This window comes from Agelaius tricolor, unplaced genomic scaffold (genome assembly GCF_023055355.1).
Source record: "Agelaius tricolor isolate 1412-34295 unplaced genomic scaffold, bAgeTri1.0.p SCAF_4, whole genome shotgun sequence".
Classification (NCBI taxonomy): domain Eukaryota; kingdom Metazoa; phylum Chordata; class Aves; order Passeriformes; family Icteridae; genus Agelaius; species Agelaius tricolor.
In genome coordinates, this window is record NW_027269264.1 from 2,294,259 (window position 1) to 2,317,215 (window position 22,957).

General features: G+C 36.6%; 1 protein-coding gene across 6 annotated transcripts in view; it reads right to left on the bottom strand.

The window, feature by feature from the left end:
- CSNK1G3 (casein kinase 1 gamma 3) overlaps positions 1-22,957 on the bottom strand; it is a 94,972-nt gene that overhangs the window by 64,694 nt on the left and 7,321 nt on the right. For all 6 annotated transcript variants that reach the window (XM_071424378.1, XM_071424373.1, XM_071424376.1 and 3 more), the window contains exons 2-5: positions 16,088-16,145; positions 13,510-13,925; positions 9,775-9,815; positions 842-911 (exon numbers count right to left, since the gene is read on the bottom strand). In XM_071424378.1, coding sequence (XP_071280479.1) covers positions 842-911; positions 9,775-9,815; positions 13,510-13,687 — 289 coding nt within the window. In that variant the 5' untranslated portion in view covers positions 13,688-13,925; positions 16,088-16,145. The remainder of the gene's footprint in view (positions 1-841; positions 912-9,774; positions 9,816-13,509; positions 13,926-16,087; positions 16,146-22,957) is intronic.

Genomic DNA, 22,957 nt, shown 5'->3' on the forward strand with positions numbered 1-22,957 from the left:
CCACTCATAAAACAAAATTCTACATTAGTAGAAAAATGGGAAAAATAGTTAGTTACATGACCTACTCTAGGAATAATTTCAAGGAAAAGATATCAAAAGATTTCTTTTTCCTAAATTATAGCTGATTTAGAGAATCTGTACTCACTTTACTAGGGTAAGAAACTTTACATCTTCCTAACTGATTATATGCACTTTTGTGAAAGGCACAAAATTGTGTGAGAAGTTTTAGGTATCGCTCACCTATAAAAACAAAAGGTGACAATTGGATCATTCAGGCCACCACCATAAGAGTACTTCTGGGTATAAAAGCACCAATGGGAGTGAAATGAGAAATTTAAATATTAAACTGCATTTAAACTTCTCCTAGAGGTATTTAAGAGGTTTAAAACTAGTAAGCAGCAATATATACTGAATCAGTAGAAGTGAAGTAAAGTAAAACTGAATTTGAAGCTATTCAAGCTATCACATCAACTTTCATTCAAAATACACGATTAGTAGATTAGCAGTTTGGAGACCTACAGTATTTTTTTCAAAGAGTTGTACTGGGAAGAGTCTTAGTTTAAGGTATACTTGTATGCAGACAAATGCTGTGATAGGTAGGATTTATTTAAAAGTCAGGACTTCATAGATACACTTTACTGAGTAGGAAAAAAGTTAGAATAATGGAATTTATAATTATTATTATTCACTATAATTTAATTCACTAACTCCTTGGGCTTTTTTCTGCTTTAAGTAGTAAGGAACATTTTATTAAATAGATTTATACCTCTAAACCCAGAAAACTTCAGCTAAAAATTGATCCTGGATTCATCACAGTAAAATGCATTATACTGCTTTTTACCTCCAGATCCTAGCTGCTTGTAGAATCTGTATTCCAAATGTAGCTGTGGTGCTCTCGACTTCATTGGCTCCTGATTTAAAAACAAAAACAACATTTAAAACAAAGCCTAAAAACTATACACTAACCTACTACCAGCCAAACTAGCCCTACTACTTCCAAGCCACACAGAAAGTTTGAATGTTTCTTCTGAAATGACTGGCAATTAAGAAACAGAGAAAACTAAACCTCCTGCAGATTAGAGTAGTGCATATATGGATATTTACATCTTGTATTGCTCCACAGGGCCAGAGTCCAACATGCAAATCAAGTAACAGACACATGATGGAATACCTAAAAAATAGTATGTTTCTCCAAAACATGTGGATAGTATGTCCTACATTTCTCAGAAAGTGGCATTAATATGCAGCTTAACAGATTGAAAAAAAAACTCCAAATATCTATTACTTGAGAAATATATCTTTACAAGAAGCTTCTCCTAGGATCTTAATAAAAAAGACCAAATCCTTCCACCAAATAGTAACAGCTTAGCAGAAATCAAGTATCTACATTCCAAACGATGAATCCAAAACAAGCAAAAAAAAAAAAGCCCCAGAATAAGTCTGTGGTCTATGCAAATTAATAAAATCTCATTATAGTGTTCAACATGCCCGTGTGTCAGGGTCTTGTAGAACTAAATGAAGTGACATGAGATTAAGCAGAAGAATACACATGCAGCCTAAATGGAAACCCAAACTATCTGATTATCTCCCTTTGCAAAGAAAAGGTTCTTTAGCACAAGATTCTTGAACTAATTTCCTAGAGCATCTTTTAGAAGATATGCCATGTTTCTTATGATATGTAACATGATCTTAATATTAAGCTCCACCAGGGGACATTTAGGTTGAACATTAGGAGGAATTTTTTCACAGAAACGGTGCTTAGACATTGGATGGACTGGCCAGGGAGGTGGTGGAGTCACCATCCCTGGAGGTGTTTAATGTTTAAGAAAAGACTGGCCATGGGACAGAGTGACATTCTGACATGGTGGTCTTCAGTCAGAGGTCGTACTGAATGCTCTCTGAGGTCTATTCCAGCCTAATTGATTCTGTGATCTTCGAACACATCAGTGATAATTTAGAAACTAATTCCGTAACTATTGGAACTGCAGCACATAGTAAGTAACTCTCAATACAGTTATCAGCACTAACTGATACTGCTGAACACCAATTTTCAGGAAAAGTTTGGGCAAAGTGCTCATCTTTTTCCTCACATCATCATCTTAAAGCTACAAGTTTATAAACCTGTGTTGTCTCTCAGTATCACATTCAGGGCATGAAAAACTATGACCCAATGTGCATGAATGAGAAATAAGTCTTCTTCCTCAACCCATCTCCCTCCAAGACTTAGTTGTTTCCTATTGCTGCTGAACTCCCTAACAGTGTATATTTATGCATTTGATCTTGCCAGGATGCCAAAGGCAGATGCCTAAAAGTAAGGAAGGACTAATGTAACAGTTTCTGCAAAAAACAAATAGAATTTACTGTATCTTTTTTGCACTCCAGAGCAACCAGCATAACTGAACACTGTATTTTTTGCAAAGATGTGAAAAGTGAGTGAGAATTTCCTAAAATAAGCAAGTGTTTATTATCCAATAAATTAATTACTAAGCAAAACTAACTGGGCTATCAAAATGTGAAATCTGCTTCAAGTTCATTATGAATTCTTTCTACAATTATTTTTGTCACAAATACATGTTACAACCTTGAAACAAAGTGCAACTTGCTTTCCACGCACAACCCTCATTTATATTAGATTTGAATTTATCAATTCAAATCTTAAGAGTAGACTAGTGAGTCAGTGAATTAAAGATTAGTTTAAAAGGCAGTCATGACTACTCTGTAACTTCCTATCTCTTTCACCCAAAGAAAAATTGATGTATTTCCAGAAGCAGTTCCATGGAGGACTAAGCATAAGCACGTTTTGTCTCAAATATTCTGACTGTTCTGACAAGAAAAGTGTGAGTGAAACAAAGGGTCCCATGGAGATGGAGTAGCAGTGTTCTGAGCCAGCTTCCTGCTCCCGTTCAGTCCCTCCCAACTGATTTCCCAGAGAAAGGCTCAAAAGGTTGCCTGTGGGATGCGCAAACAAAACAGCATGAAAAGTCTTGTTTACATAAGAGGCTGCACCAGGTTAAATATAAAAGGAAGCACATTGGGCCTCTGTCATGACTTTTTCCGTATCTTTCCCTTTCTTTATTTTGCTATCCCAGCTCTGGACCATCCATGCAGCAGGACTGACTACACAAATCAACAGACACTGAACTTCATTCTTCCTCTCTCTTTTCCACCTTAATTTCTCTCATCCCTTGCTTTGCCTGGGCAAAGCACAGCTGTCAAATTTTTCCCCCTACTGTACAAAATGAATGGGTTGTTAGCCAACACTTTTGGAGTCTAATAGTGGGGGTTCCAGAGTTATAACAACTGTACAATAAAGCACAAGAGCTCCCCAGCGCGTAGTCTGGTGGCTTCATAATTTAGACTTGTAAGAATTTACAACAAACATCACACTCCTACCAATGGCTTAACAATAAATTGGCATCACAGACATGACTCTTGTGAGGCTGAGAGGGACTTAACTCTTGAGCTATTTTTAGCTGGGATGGGCTCAGATATCTCCATCGCTGACTGGGGTACAGGATGGATCAGAAACAGGGAGGAGCAGGACATGACAGCTCAGGAAATTCCAAGCATGGACCCCTTTCCTTTTTATGGGAAAGTATGACCTAAGCCCATCTTCATATGTGGAGTACTGTGTGTCATGCTGATGGAAACAGAGAGAGATAAAAAGATTAATGACTCCTTACTAAAATGTATAGATAGCAAAAATAGAAAGACGTTTCTATAAAGTTTGGCTGACTTCTTTACAAAAATGTTCATACAGAGAGCAAGATGAGACAGACTTTTTTTTTACTAAAATATTTAGACAGCAAAATTTGGCTGCAAAAGCATTTGAAAGTCTTGGTTGAGATCTTAAAAAAACATCCACGAGATTAGCTGACCAGAGATGTCTTCCAGAGATGTCTGGATAGAGAGAAAAATGAAAGAACAAAATTGGAATCTTTGCTGAATATAGAAAGAGACTTCTACACCTCGAGCTCTGCAAGGCTACAAAGCAGGAGAAAATACTGAGAGATGTGCTGGGTACCACAGTAGGGATAAGAAGTTGGCCTTGGGAGTACAAGGACTTACACAAGTGCTCAGATAAGGAATTAGTATGTGAAATGAAGAGGCAAGATTCGGCTGCTTGATTTTTATAAACAGAGAGTGACGCACCCAAGTGAAGGAATCAAAAGTAGTGAGGGATGAGGATGAGGAGAAGGAGAGAACCAGAGGAATGTTGGGCATGGTGACAAAGGCAGCTGTGGAAGAGGCTGAAGCCAGAGAAGTGGCTATAGGAAAGACAGAAGTGTAGGCAGCAGTTGGTGTAGAGCAGAAAAAAGCTGCAGAAGAGGAGGCCAAGGGATACTGAGAATCTGAGGTTTGCATACAGATAAATGGTCCTTAAGAGTTCTGGTCCCTTATGCAGTGGGCTGCCTATTGGTCAAGGGGTTTAGGTTTCCTGGAAAGGGAGAGCAGGCCTCAGGAGAGGGAACTGCTTGCTGCTGAGAGCAATCAGGAAAAGAGGCTGAAGGCAGAAGGGTTGTTTGCTGTCAAACATGGTTATATTAGCAGGCTTCCAGCATAGCTTCAGCTTCATGTGTATGAGACAATCTTTCATGAGGAATTCCAGGATGTAGAATCTGGATTCTGCACCACTAATTAAAACTGAAACCAGAGATGATGGACAGGATCAGCAAACTGCTACAAAATAGTGCCATATATCAGAACCAAAATATCAAAGCAGGGTAACTTAAATGAGGAGAAGGAAGAAGCTGTATATACTCCCACCTCAAATATGGAGGTTCAGACTAATCCAGGTGGAAGTTTTTAGTTTAGGCACAGGCAAAAGCACGGAGTTTTAGAGAAGTGGTTCAGGTATTTACCCAAGCCCAATTCCACCCAGTGAGAAAATGGCAACCACTTTACTGCTCCAGAGGTACAGGAATGGGCCACGGGAAACAGAATCAATTGTTTCTTTCACAAAAGGAAGGACATAGATCAAATTAAATTAAGCAATTAAATTTAAGCCTAGCACAATTAGCTTTAGCAGATTTTTTCATTATTGGAGCAGTGACTTCAGAAGCCTTTCAGCAGTTACTTATGGATAACTCTCAATGCCCATGATAAAGAATACTGTGCTCACACCAGTTGACAGTACCCTCTTTTCAACCACTGGTTTAGAACAAGGCATTTTTCCATTTTCCTTTCCTACAAGAAGTATGACAAAGCAATGAGTGATGTTAACATCAAGCATATTGCTGTTGTTTTATAATCTGTACCTAGCACTGTACCCAAGATGTTTCAGCCATGTGTCCTTTTATCTTCATCTTGTTAAACAAGAACTACCATAATAAGACTCCAACTCAACTTGGAAGCTAATACAAGAATTTGTAAGAATATGGAGGCCTCACAGCCAAGGGTTTTGCCTTGCCATGCCCTACTTCACTCAGGAAGAAATTAGAATTCTTTCTGTTGCCTGTAAGTTTGTCTGCTGTGATGTATAGTACTTGTAACACTTGCCCTGAAGAATGCCCCTGAAATACGGTTCATACTTGGTATTAGAACTTTGAATAGACATACTTGTACTTGCTAAAATTATAATAGGACCAACATCCTCTACATTTTTCAGGTTAGCTTGCCACAGAGCCACAAATAACTATCCTAAATCTTACTGACAATTATAATTGAAGAATGACGAAATAAATAGAGAGCCCCTTTGGGATTGCCTTGGAGGAGTTCAGATGAAAAATCTTATTCCTAACACTAGAATATCGCGCTGGATGGAAATGAGGTGTCTGAATTTCTTCCCTGTGTCCTATCAATGTTCAATTTGACAACCCCTCGGAGACGGATGCACCATCAGCATACCCATTATTGAACAAACATTACATGGGATGCTCAGCCTCACCAAAGAGGAGTGCTCTGTCACCATCCACAATGCTACAACTTTAACTGAAGAGGCCTGAGCAAAGATGAACGATGCTGCTGACCAGATTGCTGAACAATTCCAAACACTGCAACCAAAGAACTTGTTCAATGAATCAAGCCCTGGACACCAGATTTCTTTTGGTTTTAAAGCATGGGGCGGGGAAAGTGTTTGACACAAATGGGAACTGTAATATTGGTGGGATTTCTGGTTTTAATAATGAGCACAACATTTTACAACTTTTTTGCAACTTTGATTAGCTGCGTACTGTCTTCTGCTTCCTCCCTCTTCTAGCCCTGCGTCCAATCTATAAAGATCACCATAGTCAAAGATGAGCTGTATGCCCAACCAATAATAAGGAATGTTTGAGCCGCTGGGTGGTGTGGAGGACCTTGCATAAGCATGTTTTGTCTCAAACATTCTGACTGTTTTCGCAGGAAAGCTGTGATTGGAAGACAGAGTCTCGCTGAGGTGAGGCAGCACAGTGCTGAGCCAACTCCCTGCTCCACCTGGATGGAGATTTGTGCTCACTTCCCCACCCTGCACTCATTCCCTGGAGGAGAACAAAAGAGCACAAAAAATCACATTCCCATAAGAGGCTGCACCAGGTTATCTATGAAAGGAAGCAGACTGGGCTCCCCTGCTCTCTTTTTCTTCTCTTTCACTGTGTCACTATTCCCAGCTCTGGACCAGCCACACAAGTGAGACCAAGGCAGGATCTAAGGACTGATAATATTCTTTTGCTCTCTTCCTTTTACGCTTTTATTTCTCTTCTCCCTCACTCTGTCTGGGCAAAGCACAGCTATCATTTTCTATTCCATACTCTGTACTGAAGTTTATTGTGGGAGTGGTGAGTTGCAGAAATGCTGTTGTTTGTGAGCCAGCACCTTTAAGTAGTGTGTTGAGGGAGCTGAGAGTTTATTAAAGTGTACCGTAAAAATCACAGGCCTGCTACCCAGCATTTGTGAAAGCCTTCAAATGTAAGAGCTTGTTAACCAACACCTTTTAAGTATAAATAGTGAGCTGGTTGCTGGACACAAGGTGGTCACACAAAAAAGCACAAGAGCTCCCTAAAGCATGTCCAGGGTCTTTGTTGAATCTTGATGAGAATTTATAGTGAACATCATGGCCCCTACTGATGGGTCATGACATGCTCAAGCAAAAATTCCTTTAGCTAGTTTTTTGGTAGTGGTTAAGCATCTGCAGAGGAGGTAAGTTTGAGCAGCAGAGAAGTATGTCAAAGGGAAAGGGAAAAATAATGAAGAAGAAAAAGCTGAAGAGTGAATAGGAGGTTTAAGTCAAGTACAGGGTCATGTAATAAAAATAGTAAATCTAACAATAAGAAGAGGTGAGCAGGAAAGGTAGAGCTTTTACACACCAAACAGCTATTGCTAAAGAGCCACCTGATCACAAGAAATCAGTTTGTATACTAGAAGATGAGCAGAAACATACTAACACCCCTACACAGCACTGAAAGCCCAGCTCTCAAGAGTTTCATTATAGTTCTTAAAAAAGTCTATTCTGACCTCTCAAACTGGAGTATGTGCCCAACCAGAACAGACAGTAATGAATTAAGACAGATGAAGAGGAAGATTCTGGAACTGCAGCTGTTCTACCAAATTAAATATGCATTTACTTATAAACATCATACTTTAAAATGCACATAGCTGTACAACTCTCAGACCTCACATAGAAAAACTGTTTAAGCTATTTTTTTACACAAGTCCTGAAGCTACCCTAAGCACCATAACAAGAAAATGCTTGTATAATTTTGTCCACAAGGGAAATATTAATTCAAAACCATTTAAAAGTTTGAGTCAAAAGAGCACTTGTACAATACACTTATTTTTAACAACACAAGCACTCCTGAAAGCTGCTGTATAAACAGAGCCATTCATTGCACTTGAGAGAAACCCACACAGTCCTTCCGCACTAGAATATATGCTTACCACAGATAGACAAAACATCTGGCATAGGAGATGCCTTGCTGCACCTAAGACAACAGTAGGTGAAAACTGGAATGCTACCGTGAGGAATGCAAATACAGTTTTAGGATACTGCAGCAGAGATTACAGCAACCACAAACCACACCTGCCAAGGGTAACTGCTTAGACTGCAACATAAACTTAATTTAAGTAACCCCATTCAGGAAGGCTAAACCTGAACTACAACAGGTGCAAACTGAGGAAGTTAAGAGTGTCTCATTTACAATAACAAAACAAGGGTTAAGCATAGGAAAATGACTGATCTGAAAGCACAAAAGTACAAGCGCTAGAGTAAACAAAAGCTTACATTTAAAAAGGAAAAGGATTATCTGCCACTGTATCTATAATTGTTAGAAAAAAGTACTGGCACTGTCTCAAATAGGAGAAGAACAAGAAATGTAAGAGGAAAAATGGAAAAGTCCACTACATATTCAGAGTTCTTTCAGCACTAGTAGTAAATTACATATATACTTAACTGTATTGGTTCTTAAGTGACTTCAAACTAAGTTACTCAATAAAGTTGCTCCAAGCTTTTTACTCATCTGGGAACAAGCAGCTCTAACATTGAGATATTTGGAAATCAAAAAAGTTAATGCTGCCAACAACAAGTACCACCTGTGACAGCTGAAATGGGCTGAAATGGCAGCCAAGCTTACTAAGCTGTATATGTCAAAAAAAACCTTTTATCAAAACCAATCAGATAAAAAAATTGTCTTGCTCTACATTATCAAGTAATTAGTGCTTAAAAAACCCCACTACCTTGCAATGTATTTCTAAAGGTGCTTTGTAGTAGACAGCCTTTAAGTAGGCTATTTTCAGCTTTCACCAGACATACAGAGTAAGTTCAAGATATGTTGAAACAAAATGAGTGTAAATCTGATTTAACACACAATAACCCTCAAAACTGTATCCAATGTGGCTCTCTCAAGCCATAATTTGCATGTTTTAAAAACTTCTACTACTCCCAAAGTATTTCCCAAAGCAAGAAGAGTGTTAACCAGTATTTTTCAGGAGTTTATTATGCTTGTAATAATGTATGCTTGTTTATTATGTTTGTAATGCTTTTCAGATTTCTTATCTAAAGCTATGCATTTCTGCTCCCACAGTTTACCTTTCACTTTATGAAACCATACTATGCTACATAAGAAGTTCTTTGCTACTGCAGCAACAAGAAACCAACCAGAGTCCTAAAAATCCTTCAATGATAAGAGGTAAACAAGTGAATTTCATCACGAAATACTTCAGTTATGAACACAGTCATTTACCAAGAAGTTGAAAAAATTCAGAAGCAAAATATGGTGTTACCAAAGAAGTTCCAATGATTGAGAAAAAGCCAAACAATGACGTATTAACACAATAGCCAAAAGTATCATGTTTGCAAAAGAAGTAAACATATTACACAGCTGCAAATAAAACATCTCTAACAAAGTGATGTGTAAATACCAGCAGTTCGAGATGAAAAACTGGGGGGCAGGAGTGTGGACATTGAAATACATGCAGCCTCAAGAATTTCTGGAGTTTCTCTCGAGTCACTATAGTCTGATGTTAATATTCACAATAAACTTGTTGCTCCTCTACTTGTTGGACAACAAAGGAATCTACTAAGATAACTGCCACAGAGCACATCCGTGAAGCAGCATTAAACCATCACTGACTTTGCACACACAGATTTAGCCTTGAAAACAGTGGCAACAATTAAAAACTACTTTTACTTGATATGGCCAAACTACACAATTACATCTATCACTAACTGCTTTTATCTAATTCAATGAAATCATACAAAACTATTAAAGGTTTCAATTAAAGAAATCAACCCATTAACATCTGAAAGGAAGAATCTGATTAGTTTCTCATCCCAAAACCTTTAAAAAAATATTAACTTACCAGCTTAATTGCCACATAGTCATTTGTGTACAAATTTTTTCCTTGAAAAAAGAATAAAAACAAAAATGTGAGACACTGGCTTTTCTGTTCAAGTAAATGTCATTTAAATATCAAGAAAGCCTTCAAACTATCTTTCATCTAAGGTGCTAGTGTTCTGGCAGTGACTTAGGAAATGTGGGTTTATTAATCCAATACCTTAATTTAAAAAGATTTTTTCCTTGAATACTGTAAGAGGTGGAAATGTCACAGAGTTGCAGATATTGCACCAAGTTTGTGATTTTTTTGTACTAAAAAAGCTTGAAAATTGGTAAATCACAATAACCAGAATGTGCTATTTTGATAATTATTGCTGAAAACTATTTTAAATTTATTTTTTAATTACCATGCAGTTTTGAAACTTCAGCCACTAATTAAAACTAGAATTAACTCGTTAATTAATTGATGACTGTTTTTTTCCTCAATTATGTATTTTACTAAGCTAAAACTTAGGACAGGACAACAACATTCCTGACCATTTCCTAAACGGGATTATGCCATTTAGGAAATGTATCTGCTGCTTTAAAAGAGATTCTACAACTGTGTAAGATCTTTTCAATAAGTTTCATTTCAAACTGTATGCAATGACTAAAATGTTAAGCAAGTTTTTATAGGTGTAAAATTAAAAAATAGCAGATAAAGGATAGATTAAGTTGTCACTTCCAACACTTGTTATTTCTTTACAATTTCCAAATGCAGTTAGTGTATATTATCCTTAATGATAATTCTCCTTTTTTCTCTGTAGTATTACTCAGGTCTGAATTTCCTATGTTGATCTCAGTTTTGTTAAAGAAATCATATGGGGAAAACATGAGGACCAAGTCTAAAAAGTTCCCTGTGAAGAAAGTTACACAGAATCACAGAATATTCTGATTTGGAAGGGACCTACAAGGACCACTGAGTCCAACTTTTAAGAAAATGCCCCACAGAGGGACTGAACCCACGACCATGCTTTGACCAAGTGAGTTACACCAATAGTCAAATTCTACGAAGTGCTAATGAGTCTTTCAAAAAATAGAGTACGCCTGTAAATCTGAAAGAAGATGCATTAAAAGCTTACATCTCTTATTGGATCAAACTTCACCCAAAAAAACAAATACCCTGAGGGCTTCACAACAACAAACACATAATTAATATGATCAGTATGCTATAAAGGGGGTCATAGTCCCCTATGTAGGAACTACAGTGGATATCCAGGCATCCTACGTACTTCTTATTGGATGACCCTATCAGTTACATTTTTGGTAAGAAGTGTACTTTGCAGTTGTTTCTGTGTTTTTGCATGGTATTAGAATCTATAAGAAGCAGTAGCCCTGCTCACTCCAGCTCTTAGCTACCTACATCACCTACTCTGAGTAAGTAACAAACCCAGTTACAGTTAAGTAACTGGATACTGATTTCCAAAAGTTGTAATGACATGCTTATTCTGAAGTAGCATCAGCAGGGACACTAAGTTTCAAGTGGTCAGTCAGGACAAGCATCTCTTTAAAATACAGCAGACACCACTGTTGATGTAAAACACCACTGTTGATCTGTCCATAAACACACAACAGGTATTGAGTAATGTGTCTCTTGCAACAGCAACAAGTTCTCTCTTGACTACCTTATTGGCTTATTTTAACTATATCAGTTTAATTTAACTATAACAGAGAGTCTTAAAATTAACAGCTCAATATCCGAACCATTTTAGTCCTCTGCAAGCTAATGGTTGAAGATCAGAAACTGTAATTTGCTACAGAAAGCCAACTTCCCATTTGATCCACAAACCACTACTGAAGCGTGACCTCCAATTTCTTCTCAGATGGAAGAACAAGAGCTCCTGATATATAACTGAATTTTTATCTTCTGCGCACCAATTCATCACTCTACAACTCCAAGCCTCCTTTAAGTTCCTTAGGACAAATGCTTAAAATATATTCCATTTGTAGACATGCATATAAAAACTAAGCACTTGTGTACACCTTTGTAGAAAGGGTGCACACTAAATACTTGACACTGTAGCAAAGCAAATGAAAAAATAAAAAAATTAAATCAGAATCTATAATAACAATGTTAACTCTTGCTTTCAGTAACTTACATTTAAAACATCTTCCTCACAAAAAACCAAAAAATAGGAATTTGAAATATCTAGAATATAAGCAAAACCCACAGATATTAAAATCAGAAAGGCTGCACTCATCCTGATGACTGTTGCAGGACAGTACAATGTCCCATAATCTCCCTCGTATTCCTTTTACTTACTTGCTCTATTTTATTTCAGTACTATCAAAATGTAAGTCTTAACTAATTTAATATTGTATTTAAAATAAAATACATTGTTTCACTGTAACAGCTGCAAGTAAGTTAATCAGATATTAATCCTTAATCAGCTCTGTACTTTGTGATCAAAAAAACAGACGGACAAAAAATTACCTTTACTGGTTTGCAGTTGCCTTTATGTAGAATTATCTTGCTGGTTTGATTAAGTTCATTGAGAGGTTTGAAACAAAAATTAAGATTTGAAGGTAGTATGCAAAAGTTTAGCACAAGTGAGGAAGAGCAATTTTTCAGCTTGATTTGTGGACTGCAAAGTCAGGTATGCAACACTGTAAATGTCAAAATGTATCAATTTTGTGTAACTATTAATAGTAGTAACAAGAGTACCTATTAATGAGACTGCAAAATTCAGTGTCCTAAGTCAGAACTGCACCAATATTGTCTTAAATTCCTCTACAGCATTAATTTGCCAAACTTGTTTACATCCTGACAGCCCCCAGAACACACTGTATTAAAAACATATTATATTACGCAAACACTGTATCACATATAGGGCAATGAGTATTACTTCTACGATAGGCACTGGTCAACAGAAACATCACTTATGTAGCCCACCATCCTCTCAAATATCTCACTGTGAGACCCACCTCTATTTTATGCATGAAGCACTTTAACTCAAGCCTTCTAACAATACTAGAGTAAACTCTTGCCATTAAGTGTCAAACTGTATTTATTAAAACATAGTTGAACTTACATATCTTGAAAACCCTAGCTAATCATGCTGTCCATCTTGGAAAAACAAGTCCCCAAAGCTAAACACATAGTCTTCCAAAAGAACACACCCATCATGTCTATTAATAAATGCTAGCATTTCCAGCTTTGCTGCTTAAATTCTCCAAAACTCTATAGGTCCCAAATTTTCCCTACAGATGGATTCTCACTGTCCTGTTTAATAGCAACTCAAATGTTTAACCTCACTACATTAAAAAAGAAACCAAGGAATTTCCTTGCTCACCAGTATTAAAAATTCTGCAGTACCTGGTTACAGCATCTCCAAGAGATTGGCCAGACCTACAAGACAGGGATGTGTCCCATACATTTAGTCCTAAATATACCTCAATAAAGTTCTTCGGGAAGTCAGAAAAGACTGCTACGATAAGCATGATGTAACTTCCACATCTTGGAAGAGAAAAGTGACTGAATTTAGGAGAGCACTGCACATAGCTAGAAAACATTTTACTCACAGGAAGTATCCAGCTATATTGGATAAGCTTGCACCGGCTGAGGTAAAACCACAAAAGATGGGCTGAATATGCCTTGCACATCTGAAGCTTTAAGGCAGTTTGAAGCGCTGCACGGTATTCATAGAGAAATTTTCTTGCCTAGACTATATAAAAATGGCCTTGAACAATGTAAACTGAAATAAATAAACAAGGATCTTACCTAACCGTAGTTCTCCAAAATTACCGCATCCAATTTTTTTACCAACTCTGAAGTTAGGGCCAACCATTAACACTCCAGAATTTGAAGAACCAGTTCCACGTGGATTATGGCCTGATCTCCCACTAGGCCGTGCCATTCTTTCATCTGGTTTGTCTTTGTCTTTCTTTTTATTTTCCATGTCAAGTTTACGGTACTCCACTTTGATTTATTCCTCTTTTTAAAAATCAGTATAAGCAAATTCCAACTGGACAAGGTGAGAATGAAAACATCATGAGTGAACTGCCCAGCTGGTTACTGTGGGTAAGCAGTCAACAGCAGCATGTTCATTCTGTTTGCAAAGCTTTGGTGTTATCTGTAGTAAAACGTATTTCCAGAACACACAACACCAGCAAAATTTCCTAGTCTTTAGAGGAATTCTGTTAAAAGAAAAACAAAGTTATTCAACACAGTAAGATTCTTGTACAAAATTATCTTTCCCTTCAACTAGACACAAAATTAACCTTTAACTAATTATATTTGCTTTACAGATCTATGAAAAGCACTACTTAAGGGTTAATTCTGTTTCTAATATGTAACAGCAAGTGTTATTGTAGTGACTGAAGTATACAAAAATTTCAACACTTCAAGCAATAGTTATTTTTTAAAAAGCAACAAAAAAGCCCTATAAAACTTTTTCCTGAATAAACACACTTAAAATTGATGCTTGGACACACTCACTTCATCTTAGCCAGTTCTTCAAATGAAAGCATTTTATTTATTTCCCTCGAAAAGTATCTGCTATTTTAAGCAAATGCTCAAGCTGCAAAGTTATTGAAGTTATAGAAATATATTGTATTTTCTGAACTGTAATTTCTGAAATGCTCAAATTATAAGGACACGGCAAGGACATTCAAGTTCTTTCAGTAACTCCTAGAATCTGAAACTAAACTATATTTACTTATTCTCCTCTACTATACTTCTGTAATAAATCTGTTTCCCTGCTCCCCTTCTCCCTTGTTTAGCATCATTGCCTAGACACAAATTCCCACATGGATTTCAGCAAAAACAATGCTATCTTACTGCTGTAATAAAGAATTACAAGAAGGCTTTTGTTTTTAAATCTCGGCTATAAGAACAATGGATATTGTTTTCTATTTGATGACAGTGGCGTAAAACCCCATAATTCAGAAGTTTCTACACCAGCAAAATTCCACAATGAGTTAAATGTCTGTCCAAAATTCTTTTCCTACATTTGCTTCAATGTTGGGAATACACTGAAGTAATGGAGAACATCCTCTGGAAAAATGTATTTCATGTGCTACAGCCTATTTTAAAGGCAGTCACCAGGAGCTTATTTTTAATACTTTGAGCTGAAGACACTTTTATTTTGTAAACCAATTTCTCACAAAGTAAAATTATTACTCATATCACAGCTTACCACAAAATTTGAAAAATCAAAAAGGTAGTAGTGAAAAATATACCAAATAATATGAACAGTCACCTGAATAGTTGCATCTGCTAAATCATACATAGTTATAGCATGGTTATAACTAGATGACATTTAAAAATCATTAATCAACAGCTGACTAACATATTACCTGAACAAGGAAGTACATGGAAATTTGTCTGGCAAAGAAATATGACCACAATACTGTGAAAGGGGGAATGAAAGGCTTGTTCTGAGAACAATAAAAAAACTCAAATGCAGATTACAATCCAAGATGACTTGCTTAATGCCAGGGAAAAGGACTTCAGCAGTGAGTAATGCAACTTGTGGTTTTTTATGGTACAGATAGAAGCGTTTAAGAGAAAAGGGGACATACAACATAATCTTGCAGGCTTTCAGATACCCTAAAGGCACCTTCTAAATCACAGATCTCAAAGGAACTGGCTCGATGGAAGTAATAGGTAATTTTCCCTCACCCACTATGCTGCAAAGGCATAGTGGAAGAAAAGGAAGAAATAAGGAAGCTAGACATTAAGTGTGTTGAAGTAGAACTTCAAAGTCACCATTCAGTTCTTAGAATGCAGGTCAGCATGTTTGATGCAAAATAATGCAACTAGATGTTTTAGGTACCAAAGAAAAGAAGACTTCCATATTTTATTGGCTTTTTCAGGAAGAACTAACAATAAACAATGCTAGAATTTTTAGAGTACCAAATACATGACAAACAACATCAATTTTGATTTCCAGAAATGTGTCTATTATATGGACAAATCTATTACACAGTAACTTATGTCCTCCCCTTTCCTCCTGTTGAACCAACAGATACTCCACTTACATTACAGGTAAGCTTTCTTATATAAACTGAAACTAGTACCTTTTTATAAGATATTTGCTAAACAACCAACACAAGTCCCTCACATTTTTCCCACACTACATATCTAAAGGAAGACATGGAAGTATTCCTTGTCACAGTTTCTCCAGGACACAGGTGTTCTCTTACATTTTCCTAATAAAATAATCTGCAACTAACTCAAAATAAGGACAGTGCTTATGACTTTCTTCATTTTGAAGTTCCTGTGCAATATTTTATGATATATTTACCTTAAAAATAAAAAACCTTTTCATGGTTATATTTATTTCTATTTTACTTACCTATGACAGTGTTATAATGTTGATGGCAGTATCTTCTCTTCACCGTAATGCTCACATTCTAGAGGAAAAGCACCAAAAGGCAAAGACTATTTATATAGTATTTGCAATTACTTATCATGTAAAAAATTCTGATACAGAATGAAAGTACAGGTTTTTTTGACTATTAAGGAAGATGCAGCAGATTTGTCTCAAAGACTCAACACAATTTTTAAGGCTCAGAAGACAGACATCATTCAAAGGTGTGCATCATCTGAAGCACAAAAGGAATACATACAGTATAAGCATTGTAAATTATTTGCAAAATCACTTTCTCGCTGTATAATAGTTATAGGCAATCTGTGAAAAACATGCCATCCTCATTTCACAGCTTGATTTTCTGTTTAATTTTCTTTTTTTTTCATTTCTGCCTACATAAATGAGCACACTTAAACCATAAACTTCAGCCCAACATTAGGGAATATTGTTAGGATTTAAATAATTGTTCTTAGTTCAAAAAGATACAGGACTAAATATCAGGACAATGGCAAACACCATCAAAGCCAAGTTGACAAAGCAATATCAAAGGAGTGAAATTGCTATGTTCAAGTCTGAAGAGAAAGGCAAAAGAAGTTATAAAAAAAGTCAAAATGGTATTACATAGAAGAAAATTTATAATTGAGATCTAATTACTTTAAATCTGTAATCTGTATTGACTGAAGACAAAAAATAAAACAAGACTGGAAGAAAGCAAGTAACTTCAGAGTAACTGACATGCACAACTAACAACAGCTAGCAGAGGTTTCATTTTTTTTTGTGTAATCTGATAGACTTTTCCAAGCCCTGTAGAGAGACTGCATGAAAAGTTAGGAGAGGTACAGTGAAGAAAAGTAAGAAAAATGACAACAGGGTTTCAATTGACTCACAACTCGCACACCTAACACTTCCAGAAGTATCCCTAGATTAGAGCTATAAATCTACACATCTCTCTAAAACTCTGCTTGAAAATGTCCCAATTAACACTACTGAAGAGTATATGCCACATAAGACCCCTATTCTGTAGCAACAATGACTCTCTAGGACACTAAATAAGGCGGAATAAAAGAACAGCTCATTTAAGCATCTTTATTCATACATTTCTCAAATGCCTGTTCCTGCAGCAACAGCAGGAACACCACTGTAATTATATGCAAGCTTACATGTCTTGTTATGACAATGTTCATACTCAAGTGTGCAAGTCACCTTTAAAAAAATCAAACTTACTATCTACCTCATTCCTTTTTCATGTTCCAGATTTACTCCTAAACGAACTAACTAAGAGAACATTAAAGTAGATAAATAGAACATTCCACTGCCCAGGAATGACAAACTTAAATGAAACGTGCAACCATAACTGCTCCCTCAGGTAACATAAGCAGTACCCTTCACATTGTAATTACAAGATCATACATCACTGCTAGTATCAGCATACTAACATTTTGCTCTACTTTTAAGAAAAGCATACAGCAGCAAAAGAGCTACAGAGGAAAATAAAAAGTTGATAGAGCTTTAAGTTACATTGGAAGAAGCAAAAGAACATAAACAGGTTTGACAGTGATAAGCAATGGGATGATATGCCAAAACTCAAGGAACTGAGTGCTAGTGCCAGTGAGATCCACTGGTCCCGGAAGTGTCAGCTACAACGGATCACATCCAAAATGTTTCCACACCAACACACACAGCATGAGAATCATCACTGGAATAAGTGAAACCTGGTGGGATGAACCCTTTGATTGAAGTGCCATGTTGGATGGTCACAAGCACTCCAGGAGGGACAGGCAGGGCAGGTGAGATGGAAGGGCTGGAATACTGCCTGAAGCCAGCAATGGCAGGCTGACAGTCTCTGAGTAAGGATTAAGGGACAAAAAAATAATGTGGATGTCATTGTAGGAGTCTACTATAGGCCACCTATCCAGGACAATGATTCCAGAAAATTACTCTGAGGAACTAAGGGACACCTTCAAAACAGCTGCCCTTGTCACACAGCTGCACAAATAGGTCCAGAACAGTCCGAAATCTGGGTAGTCTTACAGTACAGCAACTAATGGAGCCAGCTACAAAAGGTGCCCTCCTTGATGTGTTGGGGAAGATCTCATGAACGAAGTCATGACTTGGCCACAGTGAAACCTTGGCCACAGTGACCACAAAGCAATTGAGTTTAAAATCACCATTATCAGAAGAAAAAGTGACAGCAAAATTTCAGTCCTGGGCATGACAAGAGCTGACTTCAAGCTGTTAAAAGAATAAGCAAAATGGCCTGAGGAAATGGTTTTGAGGGTGCTAGGGTCCATCAGATCTGGTCATTTTTAGATGCCACCTCCCAGGGGCACAGGAACAGGAAGTTTCAAAATGTCATAAGTCAAGCAGAGGAGGGAGAAGGCCAGCTTGGCTGAGCAGGAATCTTCTCTCAGAAATAAGGCAAAAAAGTGAGCTGTATGCCCACTGGAAGGAAGGTCTGATGAAGGGAAGAACTACAGAGATGCTGTAGCCAGTGACAGAACCTGAGGGAATGGCCTGAAGTAGTGTCAGGGGAGATTTAGGTTGGATACTAGGAAAAGTTCTTCACCCAGAGGGTGGCTGGGCACTGGAACAGCTCCCCAGGGAAGTGGGCACAGCATCAGCCTGAAAGAGCTCAAGAAGTGTTTGGTCAACGCTCTCAGGCACACGGGCTGACTCTTGGGGTGTCCTGTGCAGGGCCAGGAGTTGGACTTCAACGATTCTTCTGGGCCCCTTCTAACATGTGATATTTTATCCTTTTATGAAAAACTGTAAAGAAACAGTCCTGGTTTCAGCATGAGGCATTTAAAATTCACTCAGCCTTCTGGCATTTTCATACTTCCGCAGTTTCTCACCTCTCAAGTATCTGTTCACATACTTCTAACCCCTAGGGCTCATGATTTTTGGCAGTTACAGTAATTTAGCAACACAGCTTCTTCCCACATCTTCTAGAAGAGTGAAGAGAAAGTTTCTAGTGCCTCTGCCACAAATTTCCAAGATACTTTCTCTAACTATATGTAATTTTCATTGAATACTTCACTTACTACAGGTCTTCAACTGAGATGAAGAACAGTCACGTTCACTTTCCAAAGATCATTTCCATGTTACAAATACATCTGTATTGCAGAAAAAATAACACAAGATTCCATCCAACAAAACTCTTTTAGAAATATTTAAGAGCAGAAAATCTGAAATTCATACTACAAATCTGAAACTAAGCAAGAACTTCACTGTGAAATCATAATACAAAACTTAAATATCTAATCAACTGTTTCTGCTATTTTTGTATGCATCATGGAAAAATTAAGCTGTTCTTTCTAGATTAGTTATTACTGCATTATTTTCATTCATTTTTATATACACGTCTCTATGCAACAGAGGAAATCTACAAAATTCCAAATCCACAGCAAATAGGCTCATAATTGAAGATCCCTTGAAAGTTTAGGACAGCAGTTTCTAACTGTGAAAAAGTTTTCAGACAGAATTTGAATTGGAAAATATCTCTAAGATTACATATGATTTAGTTAGATCCACTGTTTTATTTAAAATGAAAAATAAACACTTAATGACAGAAGAGTGGATTTCATTATTTTCACTTTAGTCCAACAAGAGCAATGTAGGCTTGCACATGACTTTAACATGACCAAAAGTTGAGCTGCTATTCCAATAATTTATATTACAAATAAATATGTCTATAGCTTTATTTTTTGTATAATATTTTCCAAACAAAAACTAAAATAAAAAGTTGTTTAATGATTCATTGCATAACTCAAATGTAATCAAATTATTACTTCATCATTTTTCAGATTTCCAAAGCAGAAACAATATGCAAAATCATTAGCACTTCACTCAAAACTAAAGACAAAATTAGTGTGCTGAAATATTCAGTATGTAAACTTCCACAGACGGTACATACTCATGATGTCATATTCATGATGTTTGAAAAACAAAGAACATTTCCAAACAAATTTCTCCTGACACAATTTCTCTCTCCACCTATCAGTAACCTGTATCAAAATTGCTCATCACTGAATCATTTTGGAAGTCATAGATAGTGTTCTTCATATGTGATCTGAACACAATGAAAACTTATTCATCAATAACACATTTTGCTCTAAACAATATAATCTACTTCATACACCTGGGGAATTCTAAGACTAATGGCATCTGATTTTACAGTTTTTTAAAATTTTTTTTCACATAAAAACAAAATACAGCTTGGTATTATCTGCTCCTCATATTTTCAGAAGTTAGTTGTTTCATCAAAGACTATTTCATTCTCCCATTCCTTAGGTACTTATTCTGACTTCAATTAGTTAAACAATTACCTTGAAAGCACTGTAAAAAGAATATGTAAATTCTCTGAAACAACATCTTCTTCCCCCCCCAGAAAAAAAAAAAAAAAATCTGTATTTTGCAGTAGATGTGAACTAATCCAAGAAATAAAGATGGTCTTTTTCAGCTTCACATGGGAAGACTGCTGTCTCCACATAATAAAATAACAAACATACAAGAAGTGACAATGCAGCTAAATAAGATCTTCAGCAGGATCAACATTCAAGCCATCAAAAACCACAGCCACATCATTTCTCTGCCAGTTTGCCTTTCCAAATACTTAACTACAGAACCCACATTTGCTACATTTCCTTCACAGAGAAAAAGTACATAATACACTAGTAAGTTCAAAATCCTTCCTAGAGTTTCATCAGCAAAGAGGGAAAACACACAAAGCAATTGCTACTTCTTGATCACGTAAAATTTTTCACACTTCCCAAGACATGGGTGTTTATTTAAGAAAGCAAATATAATAACCTTATTTCAAAGGCAAATGAAATCTCTTTATAAAAGATCATGCAGGAGCTCAACTGTGCAGTTTATTTCTCAGTGTGCATGGCCTCAAAACACTTATTTTGATTCATGCTCTTCATCACTGCAAAGCAACTAACAGATCACAAGTGGGCATAAATTTTGTTTGCATTACCACAACTTCCAACAATACGACAGTTGTATCTCAAGTACCTTCTACACTACTATTTCTTTCTTACTTAAAAGTCTCAGTTTTCCACAGATTCTTATTTTCACTTTCTGAAACTCAGCCAACAGTACTGTTCTCACAGCATTCAGTCTTTTGCCACGTCTGCCTTCTGTAATACCAACCAATTCTAGACTCAGCTAAGTTTTGCAAAACCAAGAACAGATTTTATTCATTTTGGTGTACAAACTAGACTCTCAACATTCCTAAAAATACAATTGTTTTAAAATAGGTATTTGCTTACTCTTACAGATATGTACGATTTTCCTCATAAAACAAGGGTTTAGGTAACAATGTAAGTCTACATACATACAGTCTCAACCTTCAAATACATACGAATGAGATGCACTGAAAGAAGCAGCCTAATTGAAAGAGTCAAGGTAAATCCAAGTATCTTTCTTATGAAAGTATTTACAAAACCAAGCCTTCTGAAGTCTTGTTTTCATCTCCAGTGGTATATATATTAAATAAAAAATTAGGTTTTTCTCTTACCATATAAACCACCACACACTATTTTCAACAAAAATAATTAATTTGAGATTCTAGAATAAGTGTTTCAATTTTCACGTATATACACATTTCCCTAGGGAAAGTACATCAACAAACCACATATGGCCACATATAATCCTCCTTAAATGCACAAAATCTAACAGAGAAACAGCTTTACTAACATTTAATCACCCACTTGCCTGTACAAGAACTAACCAAAAACCTCCCTCATCCTTATTGAAGCTTGTTTAAGAAGTCTATCCTAGTTAAACTAGTGTAACTTTTCTTGTACCAAGGTCTAAAGTCACATGACTACATTGGAGCGCTGCCAATATCCAAAATTCAGTATCTCTTCTCTACACTTAATTTTGTCACTACTACCTAATTAACAATAATGCATCCTTCTGCACCACCAGCTGCCAGCTCTGGTCAAAATGCTGTCACATCAGAAGGCATGTACAGTACTGGGGGTCATCCTAAGTCAACACAATTTTTCCACAAATGACAGCCTGGACTAATTATGTAGCAATTAAGATCTCCAAGCAATCTCTTCATCTCTGTTAACTCTAAACAAACATCAGCTGAGATGGCTATCTCTGGTTACTGCATAAACATTTTTATTTTCTCATTGATCTAGAAGGCAAGTTTGGCCCTAATCTATGAATTACACTTCATCGTAGACTTTCACTACAAAATCCTACCAACTTCACTTAAAGATTCCATGCAGGTGCATGCAGTTATTTGGTTAAAACTTCTGCTCAGGCATCCTTCTTGCACTTTCCTATAATCATCATTTCATAGTAAAAGCTGAAAGTCAGTTTTCAGAAAGGAGAGCCATAATACAAGGAATAATTTTTAAAATCTAATGACAGTATTAAAGCTGATTTACTAAAAAGAGCACAGAAAGGACAAAACTGATGGTTAAGCAATATTTCAATCATTTGTTTCTTCACATTTCCACCACCACAACCATACAGACTTAAATGGGCTACATTGTCCTCAGCTGCCAGAAAGCTAATGCTGAGCTAGCTAATACTACATAATAGAGGTGTCAATTTTCTACATGAATAATTGTACCACAGCACGCAAGTATTACAGCAGAACAACAGAAAGGTTCAGATAGCCTAAGGCTAGGCCAGAGAAACTGTGAAGTTAACACATCTAGAAGTTAAAAAAAAAAGAGTATTGCATTTAATCTAACACCGTAACTATATCTGAAGACAAAATTAAGTAGCATTGTGAAACACCCCGGTGCTACATGGAAAAAAAACCCAAAACATTTCTGAGAGTCCAAAAGACACTAATTCTGTCTTCAGGTTAGATTTTGGATAGGCTAA